Source organism: Triturus cristatus, chromosome 5_2, assembly GCF_964204655.1.
Source record: "Triturus cristatus chromosome 5_2, aTriCri1.1, whole genome shotgun sequence".
In the NCBI taxonomy this organism is placed as follows: Eukaryota; Metazoa; Chordata; class Amphibia; order Caudata; family Salamandridae; genus Triturus; species Triturus cristatus.
This window is the reverse complement of record NC_140588.1, coordinates 43,798,592-43,826,011: the sequence shown is the minus strand read 5'-3', so window position 1 is coordinate 43,826,011 and position 27,420 is coordinate 43,798,592. Positions and strand designations below refer to the sequence as shown.

The 27,420-nt window shown below is 43.3% G+C and overlaps 1 protein-coding gene across 1 annotated transcript in view; it reads left to right on the top strand.

Annotated features, from left to right (window-relative positions):
• The window catches only part of LOC146822633 (dynein axonemal heavy chain 5-like), a 971,002-nt gene that overhangs the window by 571,770 nt on the left and 371,812 nt on the right, over positions 1-27,420 (top strand). The window contains exons 56-58 of the mRNA XM_085606815.1: positions 18,544-19,208; positions 22,042-22,322; positions 26,590-26,805. Of these exons, the coding sequence (XP_085462941.1) occupies positions 18,544-19,208; positions 22,042-22,322; positions 26,590-26,805 (1,162 nt within the window). The remainder of the gene's footprint in view (positions 1-18,543; positions 19,209-22,041; positions 22,323-26,589; positions 26,806-27,420) is intronic.

The window sequence follows — 27,420 nt, the reverse complement described above, 5'->3', positions numbered from 1 at the left end:
CGGGACTGAACTGGACTCGACTCGACAACTTCGGACACTGCGGACACCGGACTCTCTGGACATCGGGACTTCGAAATCTGGTGGGCCTCTGTATACCTCGGATCTTGCTCTCTCAGCTAGGCTCTGGTCGGGATACTTCGCACTTCTCACCGCCTCGTCTGGGTTGATCGCAGCCTCAGTCGCCCCCGCTTGACCGGAGGGAGCTACAGGAAATCCTGCTGGTACGCGTTTTTGTCCGTCCAGCTGTGGCAGGAGACCGGGCCTGCAACGCACCACCGGCGCGTGAGATGAGAAAGTGTCCCTGTTCGGGCGCCAATCATGTGGTAAATAATTTAATTACCGGGACTGAATTTGATACGGAATCTAAGAAAAAACATAGCTCAGTAAAATAAGAGGCAGAATCCGTGGTATAAGAGGTTTCTGAATGGGCTTTATTCCAAAATGGCCGACTCGAGTCGCGGCCTCCAGGTTCCGTCACCACGGGGGTTCAGGAAGTGAAGTACAATACTTTATTGACAAGAAATGGCTTTTATAGAACATACATTACAATGAAACAAATGCGGGAGGCGTAACAATTGATAAGGAAGATAATAATTCACATGCGTAGCCGAAAATGGGCGTAATGAGGAGTAAAAAGGAACATAATTGGTTATGATGTCATATATAGGTGGATCTATAAGATAATACTTGGCATAGATGCGCGCGCAGCAGCATGACGTGTGATTGACGTACAACTAGGGGGTGAAGGGGACTTGACATTTAACTCTACATGTGGCGACAAGAAGTCTGGGGGGTCAAGTCAACCTAATCTCAAATCATATCTAACATCCTATGTTTAAAGAACTATGTTATCCACAAAGGAAGGACTCTTGGACAAAATCTATTCTATACTGACTGTGTGTGCGTGCACAAGCGTCTAAGTGTCTATATGAGATGCAAGGGGCAGAAACCTTCCATGGTAACAGGGCTATGAATTACTTGCATGAGGACAGAGAGGCTAGGCCCTTTGCTCAGTAGCTGAAGGAAATGTTTACCTAAACTACTAGACAGGAATGCATCGGCTGAGGAGCGAAGCAGATAACTCGAAGGTGAAATACAGTTTTTTGGCAGGCAGGCAAACCGGCCGAGGCAAGCACCGTTAGCCGCACAGGGAGTAGGACAAAGTTCATGGATACAGATGCGAGCTCAAGCTGAAGCTGTCAGAGGCAGAGAGCAGAGAATAACTTGATGGCAGAATCGGGGCCTACTCGCCTGAACTGCAAAATGGAGTAACTGAGCCATATAAAGTCGGTGGCCTTTCGTACTTAGGAATCGAATATCCAGCCCATTCATGGCGGATCTGACAGAGGACATGTTGACGGTGGACGCACATGTGTTTGCGTCTTCAAAACTGGAACTGGAGGGAACATACATGTACTTGTAACATGCATATAGAACCGTTGGGGTCCAAGATAGGGGACATAACTGATCATGAAAATCCATATTTCCACACAGTAACAAAATTTCATATGTTTTACTTTTTTTCACAATAGTATGCATACTTGCAATTTTAAAGGATTTTTAAATTAATCTTACTGTAATTCATGCGCATTTTGCACAGGCCGATTCTGAATGTTGTTTTCGACTGCAAAGATTATAATTAATCATGCAATAGAGGTAATTGAATTGAACTGTCAGAAGGATAGAGAAAGCTTTACGAGTGTATTCGCATCCTGGTTCTCGGTTGTCACTAAACTTTAAATGAGGCCCCTTGTCTGGACCCTTTAAATAAATTCACTAACACACCCATTCTAATATAGCTCATGCAATCTGGAAATGTATTGCAGTCTGTGAAACTGAGAGAGCACTTTTTTCATGTGACCATTCATTTAAATGTGCACTACGTTTTTATTACCAAATGAGAGAAAATTCACTAGAATGCAGGAGGAGTTAATACTGCTGGTTTTACTTGGAGGAGAATTACAATATTTTCTTTCATGACGTTTGGATGTGGCCCTATTTACTAGGAGTTAGGCGTCAAACCTGCACCTCGAAATGCCTCTGTGCACCTGCTCATCTAGGTCCTTGTTCTTCAAGCCATAGATTCTAGAATAGTTCCACTAAAGAGCCTTACTCTGTATCTCTTACACTGTGGGTGAGGACAAGAGGTCCTCTTAATCCTGAAACATTCAGTGGGCAATGTTAGCTCAGAGTTCAGCTGCAGAGTTATTCTGGAGTCTCCTTTGCCCAGAGAGCTAGAGGGATGTTAACATCCTTATCTCACATTAGGGAATATCAGCAGGTAGCTGTGGATTGAATTTGCCAACTAGTATAATGTTAAGGCTGGGCACTTCATTCTCAGTGCAGCTACATTTTTATTCTCTGAAATGATGGTGACTTTGGAATGTCGCTTAGAGGGTTGGGTTTACCCTGACTGTGACAACTGCCCTTTCTAAGCGTCTCATGAATCTGAATCTTTTCCCACCTGTCCGTCTAACAGACAACCCAGTCCATAAATGAAAGCTTTAGATTACACAGGAGGTTGACGTCAGCCCTGCAGCTTTCGTCAAGGGTGAAGGGCCAGATACCATGTTGATTATAGATCTCATCGCCCCTCATGCAAAGAGCCATCAGGGTAATCCTCTTCATAAATTGTCAAGTTGGAGTGCTGGCGAGGGTGTAGCCTGTAGCTGTGTGTGTGTTCTCCTGTTAGTCCCATTTAGGCTGTACTTCTGTGTGTTACCAGCAGCGGCGGTCTGTGCAGGTAAGCGAGGCGGGAGGGCGGGGGAAGTCGACAGACGCTGGAAGAGGGAAAAATAAATAAATAAATCCTATTCCGTTGTCTGTTGACATTGCCCCCGCCCTGCCCCGCCCCACTGCGCTTACCTGCACAGACCGCTGCTGGTTATCAGTCCCACTACATTTGCTGCCTGGATACTACGGACCTGATTTAGATTTCGGCAGACAGGTTAGTCTGTCACAACGGTGATGGATAATCCGTCCATCGAAATATAAATCCCATAATATCCTAAGGGATTTATATTTTGGCAGAGCAGGATGTCCGTCACCATTGTGACAGAGTAACCCGCCCTCCCAAATCTAAACCAGGCCCTAAGATGGTTAGCAGCCCTGATGATTATGGAGCACCCATGCCTAAGGGGGTTTCTAAAGTAATTTTGAAGCCCCCCTCAGCATGGTGGTGGCTGGCCAGTGTGACTGGGAACAGCGGTACCCCCAGTTCTCTTATGTTGGGAATCACAATGAAAAATATCACCTAGAAGCTAATGGGCACTGCTTCTAGGCTATCATTCTAAAGTTCTAACGTGACAGCAGTGGTAGTATCTCTTCTCTACCGTTCTCAAAGCTTTTACACCTCTTCAGTTTCCACAGATATAATCCAGTGCATCTGTCATGCACAATGCAGGTTGACTGAGGACCCCTGATGTAATAATGAGGTTAGCCCCTCTGACAAAGTACAGGCTGAGGATTTGGGTCTCAAATACGAAAGAGTTTTAATCTTTCACACATTTTGTCTTTCTGTCTGGGATTCCCTGCAGACTTCTGTACTTACATATATTGTTGTTAGAATCATGAGCTCACTTAGAATATGTTTCAAATTACAAAACCGTTATGGAGATAAAAGATTAAGGGCCATATGTATCAAGGAAAATTGCGATCTCAAACGCCGAAATTGGCCGAATTTCGGCGTTTGCGATCGCACTTTTTGCTAAGTGGTATATATGAAGGCAAATCTGTGTGCAGAATAAGGAATCGCAAAATTTGCGATTCCTTATTTTGCAATTGCATTTAAGGAATCGCAAATTTTGCGATTTCTTAAATGCAATGTAAGAAGCACCCAAAAAGTGCAATTTGGCCATAAGGAATCGCAAATTACCACCAAGTACAGGTTGGTGGTAATTTGCAATTTCTTTCAAAAATGCATATTTTTGCATTTTTCGAAGTGGCATGTGGCACACACATGCCCTTAGGGCATGTATGTGCGCCCCATGTGCACCCATGCTCATTTCAGGGGTGCAACAGGGTGTCCTTTTGACACCCTGGCACACTTGAAATTGCAGTCTCAATTTGCGATTCTCTAATTGAGAATCGCAAATTGAGAATGTCTTCCCATTCATTCCTATGGGCCTCTAGGCCCATAGGAATGAATGGGGAGGTATTCCTTAATTGCGAATTGCAATTTGCAATTCGCAATTAAGGAATATGTAGGATTCGCAAAATGTATTGCAAATCCTACATACATAGGGTTTTGCGACTCTCAAATAGCAATTCCCAGAAATTCGCTATTTAAGAATCGCAAAACCTAACATTGATACATATGGCCCTAAATCGTATTTCAGCACTTTCTTTTTCAGCATAGTTCACATATACATGTCAAATGTTGTTTTTGTTATGCTTTCTATCATACATTACAGACCTAAAGTTGTATTACATTTTACACAGCTGGAACATGACATGCAGCAAGGACTGCTAGGGCAACATGTAATCTAACACCACTGCCACATTTTATAAGTAGATGTGACACTATGGCCATCCCTTTTGATTCACATAGCTGTGCTTCGTGCAACTGCTGGGGAGTCCTGACATGGACAGTTGCATTAACAAAGTGATCGTTTTGGCAATTTGAAAATGAAAAAATACATAGTTTTACCCAGAGCACATGTAGCGGAGTTCTTTCAGTATGCTAGATACCTTTTGCAAATCTGCACCCACAGTTATGCCTCTTCATGGGTGAACATTTACATATTTATCCTATTTTTTAAACTGCCTTAAAATGCACCAGGAAAGTAGTGGCTCTCACAGCCTTCCATGCACACTATTGAGAGCCATGTAATCATCCTTTCTATTATCCAGTGCTTGCACAATACCTTAGTGACGCCTGTCACCCTGACACCCACAGAAGACACACTTTGGTGACATTTGACTGTGGCGAGGTAATTCGGTTCAGTCTTTATGTCACTTGTGACCCCTGTTCTGAGTTGGCTTTTAACTCCCTTGTCTATTTGCAGTAAATCTACAAGGCATGAATATCCCCTGAGGGGACTAGCTAGCAACTTCTTCCCTAGCATTGAGTGGCCCTTTGAGGATGTTGTTGCCCCATGACCCACAGTGACTGGTGACTGACTATACTGGTGATTCCACAATGTGGCATGGTGCTCTATTGAGTGTTTGGAAATGGAGTTCCCTTTGCACATCCTCCTCCAGGGCAATTACCCAAGGTGCATATATTCATATTTTAGGGGTTACATTAACGCCCTTGAACTTTAGGTCATGCGATGACCCACCTGGAGTGTAGACTGGTAATACATTAAAATCACCGCATTAGAAAGAATAAATAGCACATTCTTTATTGGTAGTCTGGTATCTAGAATAAAAATAAGTTTTTTTTCCTGCATTTATATGTATGTCTCTATAAGTCTCAAACTATTACTGTACAGGTAAATGAGTCACATTGCATTTCTTTAAATATGTGATGGACTCCTTAATGCTTTATCTGGACTGCCAATCCTGCAGGCCTGGGAAATACGTTCCTTGCGATGAAATGCTGTTATTCTGTTTTGCACAAGGAGCGAACTTAAAAACAAACAGGCCGATGTTCAACCATTCACGTTTTTCCACCTAAAATGATCCTAAATATGCAAGTGATGGTCTCTTTCCCTACTATGGCTACATTTTATTTTTACTCTGAAAATGGACAGGGATTCGCGGCAATCGTATATTGATGAACCTTCCTAGCCACCGTGGGTACAGGGAAAACCAACAGCTCGAGAAATGATTGGTTTGGTGTACATTATTGCTGATACACCACATGTATGTCACCAGTATTTGTATATAATGACCCGGATGAGGGTACCAGGAGAAAAATCTAAATTTGGGAATGACTGACTGATGTTTACTCTTAACCGCTTGTACGACATGGTGGCATTCTGCAGCATTCTCTGCTATTGTGCTGTTCATTGCAAACGTGTCATAAAAGCCAAATGATCGGGTTTTTCCTAAATTGAACATTTGTATTGGCTTGCGTGTGCACTGCAGCTTTACTTTTAAATACCTCAATCCACAGTAGCGAGCACATGCTCGATGGTAAGGTGGCACTGGAACGCTGCAGTTCCCAGTTAAAGGTACATTTTGCCGCCATCTTCCTTGGGTATGGGGTCATACTTATAGGGTAGTAGGACACCATCTAGAATTATCTCACTATTACATTATAATTTTTTCTGTGTGATATCATGCTTCATCCCTGCTCATAGGAATCTTCAGCCGCTTTAATGATCTTTTAAAATTGTGCCACAACTGCAGTGGCTATTGGTCCGTTCCTCATCACTGTGAAATGACACAGTGAATATAACTGGTTGTGCATGCAGTGTTGCTATGGTCCTATTGACCCTTCACTGCACTGCAGTCAACTTAAGAATTTCCTATTGGTATCTCTTCAAGGGGGTGTCTTTGTTGTTCCTCATGTCTCAGTGAATCCAATCAATCAATAGCATTTCATTTATACCAGCATCAACATTAATATCAGTTTTTCTTCCTAAGCCTGGCTTGGGGTCATTCTTTTGGAATAAGACCTATCTGTTGAGGACCCTACATCTTGGGGCTGGTTTAAACCGTAGAGGAAGAACTGGTGAAAGTACAGTAGAAGCAGCACTAGTGTTACATTGCCCATTACGGCTTTCCTGCTGAGGTAAACCAACGCCCAGTTTAAAGGGAGGCAGGTACCACTGCTGACTCCTCACATTAAGTGGGGCATTCCTTTTTTTTTTTTTTATTGGGATTTTCCACAGTGTATTAAGATCAGTAATACAGTAGGAAATGCTCACAGACAGTCCTGATTAACAGTAATTGCCGTTGAAGTTGACAAGCGTTACATGCATGATAGGTGGCCTTCGGAGTCCCAGCAGAATGTTGACTCCTACCACAAAATTGGAATTACAAGTCAGATAGCGGGATACGGGGACGGGGTCGGAGGCCCTCATAGTGAGCATTGCAAGTACACGTGTATGAGAGGGGAGAGGGGGATAGCGCAAGATGGTGGAGTGGCGCAGTCAGCGATGAAGTCGGGCACTACTTTATCCCTGGTGTGAGGGAATTGAGAGTCCTCCATGAAGAGGAGAGCCTACAAGCGGCTCGAGGAGGCCACCCATCTCTTGCTGCATGGACTCAGGAGTCAGCAGGCCTCTGATGATGATGACGATGATTAATATTTTTTAAAGGGAGACAAACAGCCAATAGAGTGTCCTGTCGCTAAATAAGAGAACTGGCAGAAATTCGAGCTAACCATTCAGAGTCAGAAAATGGTCGGAGAGCCCCGTCCGGGCACAGACACCCCTCTGGGCAGCGCTCGGAATGCTGAAGGGTAAATGAATCGGGTTCTAAGAGCCTGAGGCAAAGCGGGAAGTGACGGGGACGGTGACATGTCAGAAATGCTGTTCCATAATATGCTTATTCCGCTAAACTTCTAAATCCGGCATGTTTTTTTATTGCAAACTTGCATCCTTTTTCATTATCACCCGTAAGCTCAGATGACTATAGTCGTTTGTAGCAGTGGATACTGGAAATCTTCCCGGCAAAAACTGTGCTCTTTAGCAGATGCAAAGCTCTTTAACGCTGCTTATAAAATAACTCGCCGTCTTGTAAGCAATGGAAACACAGTAGTTGGCAAAATAAAAATAATGGTGGACCTTGAACGGAAATAGATCATGACTGTACGGCAGAATATTTAGTTAATAGTAAATCCTATGAGACTAACTGTGTTGTACATCATAAACAGACCACACCATATTGGAAGTGAATTTATATATAAATGCTCTTCGTTGTACCTGTGGTTGTGTCTAGTTGATTGAGAAGGCCCCTTTGGTGTTTACTTTAACTAGATACAGTAAGGAAAGGCAGTTAATACCTTGGATGTTGTCCCTGTTGCTTACTGTTGCTGAATGTCCAGAAGTTCTGCTTCATTCCACTGCTGAGTAATCATATACTCTCTGAGGGGCTCATTTACAGGCCCTGTGGGTCGCCGGACCTTCACTTTTTGTGATGTTTCAATGGCGCTCAGGGCTGAGCCATATCTACAAGGTCACGTAAAACCACCCTGCATGGCTTTTCATGGACTTGTATATGGAGTGAGGCAACGCAGCGCAAGTCACTGCGTTGCCTCACACTACGATGGGGAGGCGTGCCATGGGCATTACGATGGGTATTCCCACATAACACCAATGGCATTTTACACGTTCCCAGATTTACAACAAACTGTAAACCTGGGAATACGTCAAAAGCCTATGCCTCCTTAGGAGAGGCGTGGGGGAGGTGCAACGAGGAGAAATAACATTACTTCTCTTTTTTTCCTCTTTCTACATGTGCTGCATTCAGCAGAGAATCACCTCAATTGATTGTTTTTGAGCAGGAAGGGACACCTTCCTCTGCATGAAAACAATCATCCCTTCAACGCAGACACCCTTGTACCATGGTGCAAGGCTGCACGCGTTGGGGCAAGGCAGCCCTTTGAGCGCCAGCACAGGGAGAAAAGACAGGAATGTGCCATATCTTCTGATGTAGGGCAGTGCAGCAGGAAGGCTTGCGGCGCTGGCCTGCGCACATTTTTTTTAAATGAGGCCCCATAAATGTTAACGCTCAGATGTGCTTTGGATTTTACTCTTTGCATTAACAGCTGTGATCATGAGTGTTGGCTGAACCACAGCACCGTGTTTGGCATGACAGCAGCTGCATCTTTACAGTTCTTTTGTGCACATCTTAGCAGCAGGATTACTTCGAATGATTAAAGCTAGCATGGCATGAGCCTGGCGCCATCTCAACATTCTCACGGGCATCGTCATCTACCCGGTCAAGGGCGAGCAGCTGGTGGCACCTAAAACACTGACTAAAACAGTGCCATCTTGCATGAGGTTAAGTCCACTTGCTGTGGACCTGACCCACTTAACATTTCTTGAGATGCCCTCCCCGTGTACTCCCTCTGAGTCAGGAGCTGCCTTTCCAGTGAGAGGCCAGGCTGCAGCTGTGGTGTGAGAATGCACAGACAGCTGCACTGCGAAGAACTGACGCCTCATTTGTTTGCGTGGACCATCAGTGAAAGGATTGTCATCAGTTTAGTATGAGTCCACTCATCTTTAATTCCCATGAAAAGAGCACACCATCATTCAAAAGAATGCATGCAGCATTATAAACCAATTGGTTCATAGTTTGTCAGTACTTCCAAGATGTCTGTCTGCTTAACTGCCTCTTGCTCTCCACCCTTGATCTCCCAGAAGGTCATCGAATGTTACTGTCTATCACATTCAGTAGCATTGTTGTCGTCTTAGAGATGCATTTATGGACTGATTTATTTCATTATTGATTTCATATTCTTTGTTATGAATACTTTGCCTGAAAAGTCTTCATCTTTGAGATACATTGAGCATCTGAGGCCAGAGTACAATAGATTTTACCCAGAGGCACTATTTCTTCTCTGCATGAATTTTGGTTGCAGGACTGGTTTTTTCTTTTAGACATAGTTTTTTCTTTTTTCGTAGATTGACGATGGCCTGCAGCCTCTCCAAAATCAAAGTATTGCAGAAACCATGACAAACCAAAACAAGCATTGACAAAGCCAAAGGACTTGTGATCAATGTCAGATGGATTGGCTTAGCCAGTGCTTGTTTTTCTTTGTGTCCTTTCACTCTCTAACATACTTTACTGCCGCTCTTAAATTGAAGTAGAAGTGTAAAAGGTGTATTGTTATATTCTGGAGAGCCAAAGACTGATCACTGTGTCCATGGTGCAGACTGCTGGAATACGAATTCCCGTCCCTACAGCCACACACAGCTGCTTGCCCTTCATTGCCTTTAAAAAAATCTGTTATGACATCTCTTTTCAAACCTCCCCAATGTTGACACGAAGTTCCGCATCCAGAGACTCCTTTAGAAAATGTGCAATAAACAAATGTGGTGAGTAGTGATAGTCGTAGTGTCTTATAGTTACTAGCAACATCAGGTAAATGTGTGACAAGGACAGTCCTATTAATGATTCTGTTCCTAAATGTCCCATCTTGGTTATAATAACTTTAGTCATAGGACGTTGATCCTCCCTTGCTCTCTGGGGGTGCTCGCATGGGGTGATTCGGTTGTGTGCTGTGGTCGCAGTGCATAAAATAAGACTGGGAGCCCTGATCCCGAGTGCAATGGGACTGGGTCAGTGGGTGCGGAAGAAGTGGCTAATAAGAGCAAATTAGTCTGGAATGATTTTGTTGGCTTTTCGCCTACAGGTAAGTTGAGATAAAATATTTGGTCCGACTGCACAGTTCGCAGGTAGTTAAACATATTTTATCCAATTTTCTAACTACTGATTTTTTACACTTCGCCTGGCAACTCAAGGTTAATGTTAATGACATTTGTAAAGCGCGTTGTTACCCTAGGGTGTCCTGGCGCTGAAATCAGATGTCCTACAGAGGCCTAAGCGCGGGGCAAAGTGGGTTTTAACTAGACTGGAAAAGCCTAGTCTTCAGAGCCTTCCTGAAATCCAGATGATTTGTTATACATCTCAGATGAAACGGTAAATCATTGCATGCCTTAGCAGCTCCCATCACAAAAGGTCTACCTCCCCAGTTGGATTTTTTAACCAGGGGCATTGATACCTGTTTTGCTTCAGAAGAGCGCAGGGTTCTCCTAGGAACATACCACTGAAAATTCAATCTAAGATGACGGGGTCCATATCCTTGGAGGGATTTGTGGACCACACACACAGCCTTGAAACATGCGCATTTTTTCACAGGCAGCCAGTGGAGCTTTTAAATCTCAGCTGAGATTGAGGCATGTTTGGGTGTGCTGGTGAGCAATCTGGCTGCCGCGTTCTGCAGTAGCTGAAGTCTTTTCATAAGCCCTTCCTGGATATTAAAGTATAGGCTGTTGCAATAATCCAGTTTGGACATAACTACAGCAGTAATGACTGTTTTTTGGCTTTCTTTGGGAAGGAGCGGCATAATTGTTTTTGCAGGATCTCAGTGTATAAGATGTTGCCGATACCACTGCATTGACCTGATCCTTAAGACTGAATTTATTGTCAATGTAGACTCCTAACTGGCACATGCATCAACAATGCCGTTTGCGATTCCTTATTAGCGAAAAATAAGGATTCGCTAATAAGGAATAGCAAAAGGCTATGCATGTAGAAATCGCTTAAAAAATAGAGATTTCTAAACATTCCTTAATTGCGACTCGCAAATTGCGAGTCGCAATTAAGGAATACCTCCCCTTTCATTCCTATGGGCCTAGATTCTCAATTAGAGACTCGCAAATAGAGAATGCAATTTCAAGGGTGCCAGGGTGTCAAAAGGACACCCTGTTGCACCCCTGAAATCTGCATATGAGTACATCTTGCACACACACATGCCCCAAGGGCATGTGTGTGTGTACAATGGAACTTTGAAAAACGCACTTTAGTGCATTTTTCAAAGTTTTTGCAAATTACCATGAAGTTCAACTTCATGGTAATTTGCTCCCCCTATTAGTGAAATCGCTAGTTTTTTTACTTTAATGCATTGCATTTAAGGAATCTCAATTTGTGATTCCTTAAATGCAATGGCAATTTAAGTAATCGCAATTTAGAGATTACTTAATTTGCGAGTTTTGCATGTGGGATGATGCATCCCAAATGCAAAAATACCGGTCGCAAGCCCGTTTGCGACCGGTTTTTGCTTTGATGCATGTGGGCCTAAGTTCTTTACTTTCCTTATTGGTGTTAGGAGGGGGCCCATTGTATCCGGCCACCATACCGGAGACCAAAAAGTTGGATTGTTGCCAAACAAAACCACCTCCGTCATCCAGCCACCTACAGCTATCATGCAATCCTGGAAGCGAGTTGCCGTTTCTTGCATCCTATCAGGTAGCAGTGACACTACAATTTGGGTGTCATCTGCGTAAGAGGTTAAATTAAAACCAAAGGATTCGATCAGGGGCGCCAGTTGGGAAACATACACATTAAAAAGAGTCGGACTAATGGAAGATCCCTGTGGAACTCCGCACGGTAACGTGAAAGGTTTTGCTGTGAACTCCCCAAGGGACACAGTCTGAACTCTGTCGGAAAGGAAAGATCTGAGCAGCTTCCAGGCTGTCCCCTTCACTCCGATCTCCAGCAGCCTATCCATCAGTACTCCGTGATGGACAGTATCGAAGGCTGCTGAGAGGTCAAGCATGATCATTGCTGCTCTTCCTCCCTGATCCAATATAATCCAAAATTCTTCCATGGATTTGAGGAGAGCGGACTCAGTACTGTGTCCACCACGAAATCCATATTGAGTCGGATCTAATATCTGGGAGTATTCCAGAAATGTACTAAGTTGTTTATTCACTGTTTTTTCGATTATTTTCGCCGGTAGTGGAAGTCTTGAGATAGGTCTGAAATTGTTGGAGTCCTTGGGATCTAGATTAGGTTTCTCCAGAAGGGGTATTATAGATGCTCTTTTCCATATTTTGGGGAAATAACCTTCCTCAAACATAGCATTAATAATGGATGTTGGAGTAAGAGCAGCTGGCTGCACTGCTAGTTTAAGAATAGACAAAGGGCATGGATCAGATGGTGAACCCGATTTTGCCATCAAAATCATTTTCAAGTTATCCATGAACTTCACTGGGACAAATTTATCAAATTGAGCGAGGACACTAGGTGTCGGCTTAGAGTCTGCTTCCACTTTTGGCCTGTTCTTTGTCTTGGGACCTGTAAGCATCAAGAAGATAGCGTCAACTTTGTTGAAAAAGAATTCTGCTATTGTATCACACAGTTCTTGGCTTGCAACAATAGGGGGAGCAGCTGGATGTGCTAAAGCGGAGACAGTTTTAAATAGTTCCGTAGTCGAATTTTTAGCTAGGTTATTTTTGAGTGCAAAGAACTCTTGCTTTGTTTTAGCCAACAGCTGTGGGCAGTAATCATTCAAAAAGGTGTTTTTTTTTTAAAGAAAAGTGTGGGAATTGTTTTGGCAAAGTTAAAAAAAAACCTGGCAGGGTTGTTCCCAATAGATCCTGTGCACTTCGGCCTCTAATTATCTGTTATGCATATATAGGTATGTCATGCTCCAAGCATGTTAGATTTAGAGCACGTTGGATATGGGAAAATAATCCCCAATTGTTTTTAAGAATGTTGTGAATCCACACAGTTAGTCCCCGTTGCATGGGTTTTAAAGCGTCATTGAACGTTCCACGTGGTACCAATAACTACGGGTGTGGAGTTTGCATCCGACAGAACTTTACAACTCGTAGTGAGGGCCCTAGCGTCTTCCCCATTGGACCAGTGCGTTTGAGGTTTGCTACATCCATTGTTAACTTTATAGCAATGAAGTGGAAGCACTAACATTTTATTATCAAGAGTTAACACATTTTGTATTGGAACCCAGAAACCTGAGGTAATAATATCCAGTCTTGGCAATGGCAGGAACCAGGCCCATCTGAACCTTACAAAGGGGAGAGGGCAGTGGCTCCTGTGGTTATTGCAAGCCTGCAGCTGATTGCTGTTTTACTCACCCCCTGAAAATACACGAATAAAAGGAAGATGTGTCCAGAAGGTATTGCATTATTCATGAGGGTTGGGCTTGTTTCACACACTTTACAAGGAGGGGCTCCGGATTTGGAGACAGACTCAGCACATGGCTTTTTACTCTGCCTGCGCTGTGTTTCGCTCCCCTCCGACTATGAAGTTTGTCGTTATAACTTCCAAACCGCATGCTAGGCTTGGCTCCGTGTTAAATTATTTTATTAAGTTTGTTGCATGGTTCAAGCACAGTCTCAGGTCCTCTGTCATAGGACTCAAATAAAAGCGGCTATGTTTTAACAATGTGTCATTCTCTGTGTGTTTGTGATCGAAATAATAAAATTCACCTTCTTAAAAATACAAAATCCATACGTTCTTTATGTGTTGCAGAACAGCAGTTTAAGTTCTGAATATACCGAATCCTTTTTGCTATATCCAAATAAAAAATACCCTGAGAACATATTGGTGTGGCTGAAAATCACATTTCAGAACACATTCAGTCAGGTTGAAACTGACCTTCCACCAGCCTCAGCCTCGGGAATGTGGCTTCTCTCCACGCAACATGGCGTTTGCTGTTCATAAACGATGCGAACGTTTCAGGCTCTGGCAAGAGCCCTACAAGGGAGCAGATGGCGCAATGGGCGCATTAGCATGAGACGGAGCTGCTTCCATAAATTATGACCCGTACACATGTCAGGCGATGACTGAGGGCCTTTCCCGCGCATCCAGCCTTGAAGCCACTCGTCCGCTCGAATCCTGGGTGGGTGTGGCTCACAGACACCCTCGCCAGAAGCCCGTGGGATGCAGTTACTCGAGTCTGTGCTGGCAGCCAGAGGCGCAACTAGAGCCAAATTTCGGGGGGGCTGAACTTTAAGCAATAGGCAGAGTGGAGCTGCAGGGGCTCTTAGAATGGGTTAAACAACAGCGAGGCCTCATTAACATGCAAATGGTCTTTTAAAGACCTGTGAAGTGCTCGGGTGCGGCTGCTTTTTTGCCCGGGAAGGTGTCTCATCCCGGGCTGCCACACACAACGGGGGTGGGGGGGCCGAAGCCCTTTGAGTCCAATGGGTGTTGCGCGCCTGCTGGCAGCCGTGCTCGGAGGGGGACTAAACGCAATCTACAGGGCGTGGTGTGGGCTATGAAAACCTCTCCTCGCTGAATTACCACTTGTGGTTACAGATTTTTAGGCAAGAGGCGCTAGATGAGAGGCAGGATAGCATACTGATACTGAGTACCCTTGCAGCTTTTCACTTCTTCTGAAAACCGAAATCTTCAGGCCAAATACACGTTAACAACGTTTTAATTGGTCTGCTGCCCCCAGAGGCTTCTGACAGGGAAATCGTACCTACGTGCAGAAAACGACACATGCTGCTAGCCTGCTTAAGCCTAACATGGTTTTCAGAGAGAATATTTGCATTCCAGCAGCAAAATGTTCACGTACACTGACACGACAAGAACTTTGATAAATCAGCCTTTTGTGTTCTGGCCTAAAACCACTCACCAGCCTCATGTGTTTTTTTAAAACAAATGAATACTTGCATATATGCATCCAGTGGATTTAGGTCAGCCTTCGTCAACAATTGGTTTATTAAAGTGTTTTTCACAATTTGCTTCAGGTCTGCCTGCACATCATACAAATTGGAGCACAGGCAGTGTCGGATTGGGATCACAATATGGCCCGGGCACTCCCAAAAGAGCGGCCCAATCCCATATCGTCCCTTTAATGGGCCAATATGTGGTTAGTCTCACTGGGCTCGTTTTTAAAGAAATGTTTGTTAATTTAAGCATTTTAAAGCTTGTAGAGCCGTAATATTGGTGAAAAGTAGAAGCTGAAGGGTGAAAACAATGTCCCAAGGGACACAACACCTGATCTGGCTTGGGTTACCATCTGGCCGGCTTTTTACCAGCTTGACCGGTATTTTAATGTCCTGGCTGGTACAAATATTTGCATTGAAGCTGGATAATGTTTATATTTATCAAATATATATTTTTTATATTTTTGTTCACTTAAAAATTAAAGGCTTCCCTTCCATTGTGATCAAGTCAAGTATGGAGGTATAATTCCACTTTCAGACGCTTTCCTACTTTTCTGTTTTGTGCTTGTAGGACTAAGGTATACTATACTGTCTCACTTACACCAGAGCCCTTAGAAATGCAAGGAAGCCCCTTAAAGTTATAGTCTTTTTTATGAAAAAAAGACTCTAGATATTCACATAATTTTCATGAACCGTCCGCCTGACACTCCCTGGGTTAACACCTACTGGACATGCTTTATGATTATTGAATTTTTATAATCATGTGGTAAATTCTGCAGTCATAAGTCATAGCTCTAACCCTACATTTTTTATTTGTGCATGCCGATGTTGGAATAGCATACACAGATGTCATTTTTCTCAAACAAAGGTGACACTTGCCAGAGAAACAGTTTTGTGAATTTGGCTTTGAATGTGTTGCGAGCGGGTCAATAATGCATTCCATGTGCTCCTGAAGCATATTGTATAGTATTAAGTTGTGATTGCATTTATATAGCACTTACAACCCCTAATGTGACCATTTATGGAGTGCAAACTACAAGAAACTATGATGTAGCATTTGAGAAAAGTACTTTTGTTTCCTGAAAATATACCCCCAAGTACAGTTTATCTGAGTAGGAACTTCAGATACAAAACGTAGAAATCGCTTACTTACAACAAACATACAGAACGCTGTATGTATGTAATACTAGGATCCAAAACACACAACCAAGAGTAGAGACCGAGGGTCATGAAGGCTCTTCACGGTGCTATATCTTTCACTGCTGTCAGCTCATTTTTAGGTCCCACAGACAGCTTTCAGCTGTTTGTCTGCATAACCCCTTTTGTGGACCATGGCAAAAACCTTACAGTGGACTTAGAGTTTGCCCATTGCTTACCATTGGTTGGCTTTGCTGTCACTCTCATTTGCTTACTTCTCTTTAGATGACCTACTGTCCTGATCTTGTATTTGTTCCACCCCTGGAGAATAGTCTCTTTACCATCCTTTTGATTGGAATAGTTGAACCATTCCACTGTTCACATTAGGGGAGCTGCATTTTTATTGAGAACTCTCTGAGTGCATGTGTTTTCTTGCTCTCTCCCTCATGTTTTGTTGTCACTCAAACACCTGCCCCATCTGATGTCTTACCTAATCACCCCCTCCTCTCTCCTCCACGTCAATCGCTTCCCAATACCTCATACCCTTGTCATACTTTCTTAGGTCTCAGTTTCATTAAAAGCCATCCCTGGAACGACGTGAAAATATCTTTGTTATTAGCCATTTTCAAGTCTTCTCTACATTCAGGAAACAATACAATCTCCTAACTATTTTAGCACTTTTCAGACCAGAGTTAAATTTAAAAACATTATTGTACAGTTTTATTCCATTTTTGTGATACAGCTTCACAATGATTTCTTAAAATATAAGAGCTATAACAATTTTATATATACCCACCTAATGTTAAGAGGTTGCCCCCTATGGCTGTATGACAGACCCCGCATGCATTTACCACGCATGACTTTACACCGCAGTCAGTACCCCAACTGTATATCTTCTCTAGTCTTATAGTCCAAAGTACATATTTAATTGAAAAGAAAGACTTAAGCTGTTGGTTCTTTTGTTCATCTTTCTGAGGAAGATATTTTGGTTTGGTATTCTGCTCAGACCACCTTATTCGTAGCAGTGTATTCAATCCTGGGGAACCAACCTTGGTGCTGCTATTTGTGACACACGATTTTCGAAAAGTCTAGCAATTCATCTCAATGGATTGAATTCCTGCCCGATATTACAAGCCGCACTTTCAAATGCTAGCAGGCTGACTCTTGAGGCTTTACTACTTATGAAACTGGTAAACGTTGGGCAACAATAACACTTATTGTATATTAATCTAGAGAACATTAGGGTATCGCGTGGCTATACAGTTAGTCATTGTTATTACTAAGCCAGTGTGGCCTTTATGTTCTTGCTAAGGTATATCAGGCACATCACAGCCTCCCTTTGCTGTAGTAGTTCCAGCTGCCAAACTCCATTGGTTTGAATCGAAAGCCATCTAGGCAAACACTTTGGGCCTGATTTAGATCTTGGCAGTGGGATACTCCTCACAAATGTGATGAATATTCTGTCCTCTTTGTAACTAGTGCATTATATCCTATGGCACTTGTATTCAGCAGACGGTAGATTGTCATGTTTGTCAGGGCCGGACTGGGAACAGACACCGGCCCTGGCAAACTGCACGGCCGGCCCCCCTGGGGGGCCAAGGGGGTGCCACCTAGCTGTTTGCTAGGGCCAGTTTCGGACTATTTTGTTACAGGGGGACGATATTGCAAGGCCCCTGTAAAAAAAACCGGCCATCAGGGGCCCAAAACCGGCCCCCACCATGGTGGCCCACCGGGGAAACGCACAGGGCCCGCAAGGGCCAGTCCATCCTGACGTTTGTAACGGAGTATCCTATCCACCAAGATCCAAATCACGCCCTTCATCCAGATTCACAAAGGTTTTTGCCCTGATGTGTTCTGAAGCTGATCAAGAAAAAGCATAGTTTGTGCATGCACCCTTTCACAAAGTAAATGTACGCATACGAAAATGGCACCGCTTGTTCACACATTTGTGTGCCTATATGCATCTGCCTCACCACAAAATCTGCGCGTGGCAGGCCAGCTGATGCAGCAGGGTGAAATCTCTCTGCATCTGTCATGCACTGGCCGATATTTTATATTTGGACATTTCAAACCTCAACATTTATATGTGCCTTTAATTTGTATACAGCAGTTAAAGCATTTTGACCATGTTTAAGTACTGAAACGTGGTTTTGACTTAAAGCATTTGACCCATGGCAATTAATATATGTGTATTTTCCTAGATATGAATGTTTTACACAACGGACATTCTTTGCTTTTTGCATGCTCTAGTTCAACACGACACTGACTTTTTTTTTATATAACCGGTCTTTCAGCGCCTTTATAGAAGTCTTTGTTGTATTTAACATTTCGATTCACATGTGTTGCTCTTCTTCCCCTTTCATAGAACATATGGCACCAACAACCTCATGGATGACCTGAAGATTCTGTACCGCACCGCCGGGCAGAAGGGTAAAGGGATCACCTTCATATTCACCGACAGTGAAATAAAGGATGAGTCCTTCCTGGAGTACATGAACAATGTACTGGCCTCAGGGGAAGTTTCCAATCTGTTTGCTCGCGATGAAATTGATGAAATTACGCAAGACCTAATCTCCGTTATGAAGAAAGAGTACCCAAGACGTACACCCACAGGCGAAAACCTCTATGACTATTTCCTGTCCCGCGTGCGAAGCAATTTGCACGTGGTGCTTTGCTTTTCTCCAGTAGGGGAGAAATTCAGAACCCGGGCCTTGAAATTCCCTGGCCTGATCTCTGGCTGCACTATGGACTGGTTTCAGCGTTGGCCAAGAGACGCCTTGGTGGCGGTGGCGCAGCACTTCTTAGCCAATTACAACATTGAGTGCACGAGCGAGGTGAAGCAAAGCGTCGTCAGTACGATGGGAACATTTCAGGATATTGTTGCAGAAAAATGTGTTGAGTACTTTGAGAGATACCGACGTCAAACATACGTCACCCCAAAATCATACCTCTCCTTCATCAGCGGCTATAAAACGATCTACGAAGAAAAATTTGCAAATGTTGGAAATTTGTCCAATCGCATGAAGACAGGTATAGTACAGATTGTGCTCATAACTGACATAGAAATTATGCTTAAAACGTCATCACGAATAATAGCAAACATTGCATTTGAAAAGAGTAAACAAAATAAAAGGTAATATATAGGATTATGACCACAAGGGTACTGCAAAATGTCTTGAATCTAAGCTATAGGAATCACTGTTAATATGTTCTGCGATCAAGTTTTACTAACAATTTTAATGTACTGTGCTATGATCATTGTTTTATTACGTCAAAGTTTGGGGAAATTATACATATCGCCGTGGGTTTGCTTAACCTAAAGGAGGGGAACATTGAAGTGATATGGCTGAAGTAAGCGGGATGATACATCAGGTGGCAAATAAACATTTGGTGACGATATGCTTCATACATTGAGGAAGCATATCTGAGCAAGACTAGTTGCATATATTATGTCATGTTTCATGTATTTTGAGATCAGTTTGGTTAAATTTTGCGCATGCTCAGATACTTTCACGCTACAGGTTAAAAAATAGTATAGTCCAGTTGGGTGGTAATACCAAATATTTCAAGCCTAGAGGGAATTGACATAAAAACACTAGTGCATTCAAAAGGATTATAGAGGCAGAAAAAAAACACCTCTCATCCCATTTCTTCCTAAAGGAGGTGACACCATGCTACACTTCCTTTTGGTGATCATAATTAGAGTATTTTCAGGTTCCTTTTAGGGGAAAGATTTGAATACTTTGGAGACAGTTTTGAAACCTGATGTGGACAGTTCAAAAGCATATAATGATCTCTGGTGGTGCCCTCTCATCCTAGTCAAGTCCTTCGATTATGCAATCGCAATCTTTCCACAGTTCCCAGAGTAAGGAGACGCCCGCCAGGGTGTCGATCTTTCTCCTGTCTGGGTCCTAAGATGTGTCACACTCGGCCTGTTGCTATGAGGTCCTGTCAATCCTTTGCGGTGTTCTGAAAGATCAAAAAGACATGTCTCTTTTGAACCGTGTTTCTATGTGAAGGCTCCGACGGTATACCAAAAATGGGACTCCCTGCTAGGGTTACTATGCATTTACAAAACCATATATAATAATAATAATAATATAATTGACTGTCACACTGCTGGACTTTGTGCGCTAAAATTGGTTGATTAGCCTAGTGTGCTTCAAAGACAGGTGTCATTCTTGCGGTGAAAGTTGCTTGGGTTTTTGGATCAGGTCAGCATAGCTCGACAAACTGTCTAAATAATCTTCACGGCTCTAATTCACAAAGGTTTTTTGGGCATCCATGTTTTACTAGGCTTACAAAAAGTACCTTCGTAAAACATAATTACAGTCAGATCATTATTTATAGAAACAAGATTTGCAGACTTGTGTGCCCAAATGTAACTTAATATTGCAGAAAATCCACCCCTATGGTGGATTTTCTGCATTTATACATTTAGGGTTAGGAATTCGAATGAAAGAGCTGGTGCAAGGCCAAACTAGAAAAGCAACTTATGGCAAACACACATAAAATCATACCTTTGACTGTAGCCGCAAGGCATGCATTCCCATTGGATTTACATACCCAAGATTCTCGGTCAAATGCTATAACGACGATGTAATTATGCACATTTGTGTGTTGAGAAGTCCCCAGGGCCGGACTGGCCGTAGCGGGCACCAGGCAATCCCCCTGTGCGCCACACGAGTGGGGGGCGGTTTTGGGCCCCTGGGGGCCGTTTTTGTTACAGGGCCGTTTTTGCAGCATAGCTGCAAAATCGGCCCTGTAACAAAATCGGACGAAAACCGGCCCTGGTAAAGAGCTCGGTGGCACCCCAAGCCCCGGGGCGGCCAGCCGAGCACTTTGCCACGGCCGGTTTTGGTTCCCAGTCCGGCCCTGGAAGTCCCAAATACTCAGGTGTTTTCAGTGAATGTAGAGGAAGGAGTAGCTCAGCCGGGAGTACAAAATGCACGTTTCCTTAACACTCCTGCAAATTATGCACATTGGGGGCAATCCACTTGAGTTAATATAGGGGATTAGGACTACATATGGAAATATCTGACTAGCATATATTTTTCAGTGTATTCCTAGTGATTTTTGTGAATTATTAAAATGCAGAAATAATCACAAATGACCCACCCAGCAGCATGAACATGGACGTAATTCCCATAAGAGACACATTAGGCTTCCCTTCTCATCTCTCAGTGTTTCTATTTCTTTACTTTTGCTATAATCACGGCACCGGCGCTTTACTTTTAACGTTAAAAGTAAAGTGCGGCTGCCGCGATTATAGCAAAAGTAAAGAAATAGATGTTTGTTTCTATTTCTTTACTTTTGCTATAATCGCGGCACCGGCACTTTACTTTCAATGTTAAAAGTAAAGCACAGGTGCCGCGATTAGCAAGCTAAAAATGCTACCGCCGACCACAGCTTGCAGTGCATGTGTGCGAGTGGTGCGTGCACAGCAGTAATCACGCCATATGGCGCCTCTGCTGAAGCGCGCGCCCGCGCACAAGCACTGCAAGCTGTAGCCGGCGGTAGCATTTTTTAAAGCCCTTACTAAAGTCTCTCCGAGCAGCGCATGCGCGCTGATTCAGCGAGACCTAAAAACCGAGGAACAGATATGTTGCTGATGCTTTCTGCCACAGGCGAAAGAGGGTTTGCTCCTTAAGGTCCTTATTACGTGTTACCCGGAGTGGTATCCCAGTGGCAATGCTTCAGGTGGTCTGAAGGTAAAATGATCTAATTTTGGGAGTTGGCCACGTGACTAGCAATGCCTATTCTTGTGGTATCTTGGTGGAAGTGACATTTGCTTCTAAAAATGAAGTTACGATTGAAAGGATTTGTCTTCATATAAAGCGATTGTCCTTTCTCATTTCTTAAGGTCTTGCTAAACTAATGGAAGCCGAGGTTTCTGTGAACCAGCTGTCCAAAGAATTGGTGGTTAAGGAGAAGGACTTGGCAGTTGCATCCAAAAAGGCTGATGGTGTTTTGCAGGAAGTGACTATGAAAGCACAAGCTGCAGAGAAGGTGAAAACGCAGGTGCAGAAGGTGAAGGATAAAGCCCAGGCCATTGTGGATGAAATTGCTGTTGACAAAGCAGCAGCAGAGGAAAAACTGGAAGCCGCAAGGCCAGCGCTGGAGGCAGCGGAAGCTGCACTGCAGGTAAGTCGTGTGTTAACAACTGAGACACAGGCATGAGAGCCTGAAGACATTGTATCTTCCAAATGTAGACACATCTAATATTTACTTATTCTTTACAAAGAACATAACAACGGTAGGACATGTGCCCTTCATTTACCCCTCTAGAGAATTGAAAAGCCTAATTGCTAACAATTTAGAATATCATTAAATACATTTTTTTTTACAGTATGAAAGTTGATTAATATCTAGACCTACTCACAAGGTCAAATTTACTTTGGCACCCTCTGACCGCAGAACAGTTGAAGATCACACGAATAACCTATAACTAGGCCTAAGATCAGATGAATTCGGAATCTCTTTCAATATAGTGGTTCATATAGGAGGTTAGCCTGCTTCTAAGCACTCCCCCTTTTGACAGGCGAGGGAATTGAGGTGCATGGAGTTACCTCTATTCATCTAGGATGACATAATTTGGTATTGGGCCTTTACCTATAAACACTAAGTACTGTTGGTCAGTGGTGTAGTTAGACCTTTTGCCGCCAGTGGCAGTCGTGGTGATTGTCGCCCCGCGGCAGCCGCAGGTAAGAGCGGGAGGGGTGGCGACGGTCCCAGTTTTTGCCAGCCCGCAACGGCTGCAGGTAAGAGAGAAGGGAGGGGGCCGCAACCACCGAAACTCATGCCCCCTGAGGCGGACTGCCCCGCCTTGCTTCTCCACTGCTGTTGGTGATCGCTAAGTGATTGCGAACACAGGAACATTCCTGAAAGTGAGAATACAGAATACACGAGCACCGCAGTTACTTAAACAATTGAATGGTTCAAGCACTGTTTGCAGGCCTGTGCTGTGTATTTGCTTACATATTGCAACCATAATGGAGTATACAAATCCTCCTGCCAAAACTGAGTTTCTTCTTTTACACTGCAATTTACCTTTTCTCAACACCACATTATTTTACTGCCTTACGAGTTTTGTGGCATGCATGCTCTCTACCCTTACTGACTGGCACCCTCAGTAGTAGCGAGAGGGCCTGTGATTGTTCTGGTATTCATGAGAGAAGGAGGTTTAAATGAGAAACCTAAGGGTAATTTTGAGGCTGGGGGCCTGTGCTTGCAATACCTCAGCTGTTTCACAGCCCTGGGTATGCTGGGTCTACAGTGCGCATATCGGGCTGGCAGTACGTAGTCAGCCGGCCAACCCGACCTGCACACTGAAAGGGGCAACAGTATTCCTGCAATAGCAGGATTCAGCCGGCCCTCTGCTTCACGCTTTATACAGTGCAAGCTGGTTTAAAAAAGGCATTATTATGCCATTTTCTTTATTAGTGTTTGCCTGCTGCGCTCACAGCAGACAGGGCGACGCTCCTCCGCCATTTATGAGGAGCTGACCAGTGCAATACTAGCACTTCAAGACCATTCTTAGAGTCAGGCTTAGAGTTAAGGGCAACTTGAAATAGCCACATTGTCACATTTTTGGGAGTGTGATGGTTAGTAAGTTGCAGTGGCAGTACTGGATGGATAGGTGGGTGATGCACACTGCATTGGCCTTCTGAGATATAGCTTGGGCTCTGGCACTTATTTTTGTACAAATTAAGCCCTGGTGCACTCTATTTTAGGCCTGGCAGCAGGACACTGTATACCATTCTACTTCACAGCTGTTTAATTTTCTTAAAGACATCCATCACTTCTCATAAACCATCTTCTGTGTCTGGCATGGTGGACTTGGGTGAGAACCTGTGGCCAGATGTATGAAAAGACTTTGCAAAAAGTGGTCGCTAATTGCGCACCAATATTTGTGAATGGGCTTTAAGTTTGGAATGTGACTTATGCATTCATAAGTAATTCCACAAAATGCTCAGTGGCACAGGTTGCAGGACAACCTACCTAATGATCTTAGTTAGTCACGCCTGTGATTGGTTACAAACATAGTTTTGGTAGCCTGCAAGGAACAACAGATCACCATCCCTGTGTTTGCATTCCTAAATGTGATTTCCTTCTGAATCAGTGATGCTTTAAAAACACACCGTAGCAAGATGGCAGAGGTGCCTTGGACCACTGCCTGCCCCCATGAGATCGCCAATATTATTCCTAAAGAGGAATCTATTCAATGGGGACAGCTTCCCCTTTGTCAATCTGTTACCATTGTTGTTGGGAATCAGTAACTTTTCAGTGGCATGCGTACAAATTATTGATGCATACCATTGCGAACTGCAATTAGTAGAGGACCCTCAGTCACAGCCCATTTTAATTGTGATTCGGAATGGATCAAGGAAATTGATAATGGTTTTACAACTCACAAATTGATTTTATTCATGGAAAAATGCCATTTTGTGGTCGCAAATCCTGTGATTTTGTGAATTGCAGGCCCCATGACCTTAGAATGGCTCTGGAATAGGGTGATTAGCTCACTCCATGTCATTAAAGATGCTGTTTTCATTCCGAGACTTTACATCTGCAAATAACTGTAATCAGGTGTGTTAGTCTAATTAGGTCAGTGTATATGAACCAAGCCTACAATACCTAGACTGCTTTAGGTGGTGAAATAAATGTTCCAGACTTGAAATAGTGTTGCTGTTAACATGGAGTGAGGCGGTCATCCTACTTTGCAATCAAACCAGGGAGTCAGTTTTCTGTGATCATGGCACCCGACCAGAGGTTTGCTTTAGAAGTTGGCTACAAGTTATGCCTTTCTGCAGCACACTAAAGTGAGACTGTGGGATGTACCAGGGCAAAAGAGAACAAATATGATGGAATTACTGGCAGTTTAGACAACCCACCTCACTACTAACCGTAAAGCAACAGAATGACTGTGCATTTATTTTAGAGAGGTGGCCTGCTTACCAGATAGAGCCATACAAGAGAGACTAGGGGCCCGCGAAGGAGAGGTATCAAGTACTCTAGCCCTACAAGGTTGATGTGACAAAGGGATGTTTTCAGAGAAGGCAGTGTCCATTGGCCTTCGATAATGCAAAAGCGATGTGTTGCTCAGGCAGCTCCACTGGTCAACAATGATCTCTTGAAACAAGAACTTGAAATTTTGAATCTCTGTATTAACTCAATTGATGAATCCAGCATTCAGCCAAACATTTAAGTTCCTAAAGGCCTAAGACACTTCAGATTTGGTGGCAGCTAAAGCTTACTAAGAACTGGCCAGTCCTGCCTTAAATATCTGATTCTCCTAGTTATCCATTCCTTTCTTGTCTAGTAATACCAATATATTTTCACTGACTTCTGGAAAACTTTAAATAAATCCTGACTATTGTGAACAGTGGTCCTTAGTGCTTTGCCCAGCGATTTACGAAGCTTTGGAACCAGTGCTAGGGATACAGGTTGCAGGTAGATGTTTTCTTGAATGCTTTTTGTGACTCTGTATGATAGAGTAAGTTCCTCTGAGCTTGCGACAAGCCGTGAAAACAAGTTATGTGATGACTCACGACAAGTAGGGTCCGCCGCTGAGTTGCCTGATGTTGGCCCATGAGTGCCAGATTTTCAGCATAACCATTTGATAATGTAAATTATTGCCTGCAGTTTAATTGTGAATAGGTTTAATTTACATGGATTTTCTGGAAATCTTACATGGCGCTAGACCTCACGGATGAGCATTGGTCATCCTTGGTCTACCATTTTAAGTATGGCAAGTGAGACGAGGTTTATCATCACAGTCCTTAAGACTGGGAATTTCCTTGATTCCTGTAACATCTTCTTAACAATGTAATATGAAGGTAAGTAGCACACTACATCACTACATAGCTGTCAAAAGTAATTCCCAGAATATGCTACTTAGCATTATGAACAGCTGTGACCGGTGAAAGTAAGAGTGGTGGGGAGAGGCGGGTACTGGGAATAGGGGGTAAAGTCGACAGACGACAAGGGAAAATAACATTTAAAAAAAGAAACCCACTTACTATGCTCTCAACACATCGCTGAGTCGGCGATACGGCGGGCACAAGGTAAGTGTTTTCTTTTTTTTTAGATTTTATTTTCCCTTGGTGTTGTCTGTTGATTTCACCCATCCCCTGCCCCGCTCCCACACCGCCTCACCGCTCTTACCTGAACCGGCCACCACTGATTATGAATACAGTTAATCAGCTCCTTTTTAGAATCACATTCAAACATCCATCAGCAGTAAAATGCAGGCACTGAACAAAGAAGAGGGTCTCCCCAAGGATGAGCGTCCCTATCATAAATGCCAAGTGTTTGCATATAAAATAAATTTGTGGCAGGTAAATTAGGGTTGCTATGATTCGAGCAGTTCGTTTTAAATGTAAATACATGTTTTTATTTTTGTTTTCAGACTATTAAACCAGCAGATATTGCAACTGTACGCAAACTAGGCAAGCCTCCCCATTTGATCATGAGAATCATGGACTGTGTGCTGATTCTGTTCCAAAGAAAGACAGACCCAGTTACTCTCGACCCCGAGCGGCCATGCGTGAAGCCATCCTGGGGCGAAGCCCAGAAACTGATGAACAACTCGGGATTCCTCAATATGTTGCTTACTTTTCAAAAGGTACGCTTCTCTTCTTATTCATATCTATTATGACTAGTCCAGGAAAATGTAACACTTTTTCCCTCTAATAGTCTTTTTAATAAAGAGAGGCATCAGGGTTTGTTCAAATTTTCGGAGTTTTATACAGTTGTCTTCTTTTTTGCTTTGAGTAAGGCAGTCTTCTTTTTTGGTTTGAGTAAGGCAGTCTTCTTTTTTGGTTTGAGTAAGTCAGTCTTCTTTTTTGGTTTGAGTAAGGCAGTCTTCTTTTTTGGTTTGAGTAGGGCAGTCTTCTTTTTTGGTTTGAGTAGGGCAGTCTTCTTTTTTGGTTTGAGTAAGGCAGTCTTCTTTTTTGGTTTGAGTAGGGCAGTCTTCTTTTTTGGTTTGAGATGGGCAATTTTAGGGCGTGTTTTAAAAATTAAAACAAAACTGCAACCTTTCCTGATCGATCTGTTACTGCCTTTACAAGAAAAAATACAGAAGAAAGTTTTAACGCCTGGACAGTTGAAACTATTGGTCTATTTCATTTTGGGAGCAAATATCAAAATCAGAACACGCATTGCTTTAATAATGCTCTGTACAGAATACTGGGTATGGTCATGCACAGCAGGGCCAGTTCTGATATTCTAAACACTGTCG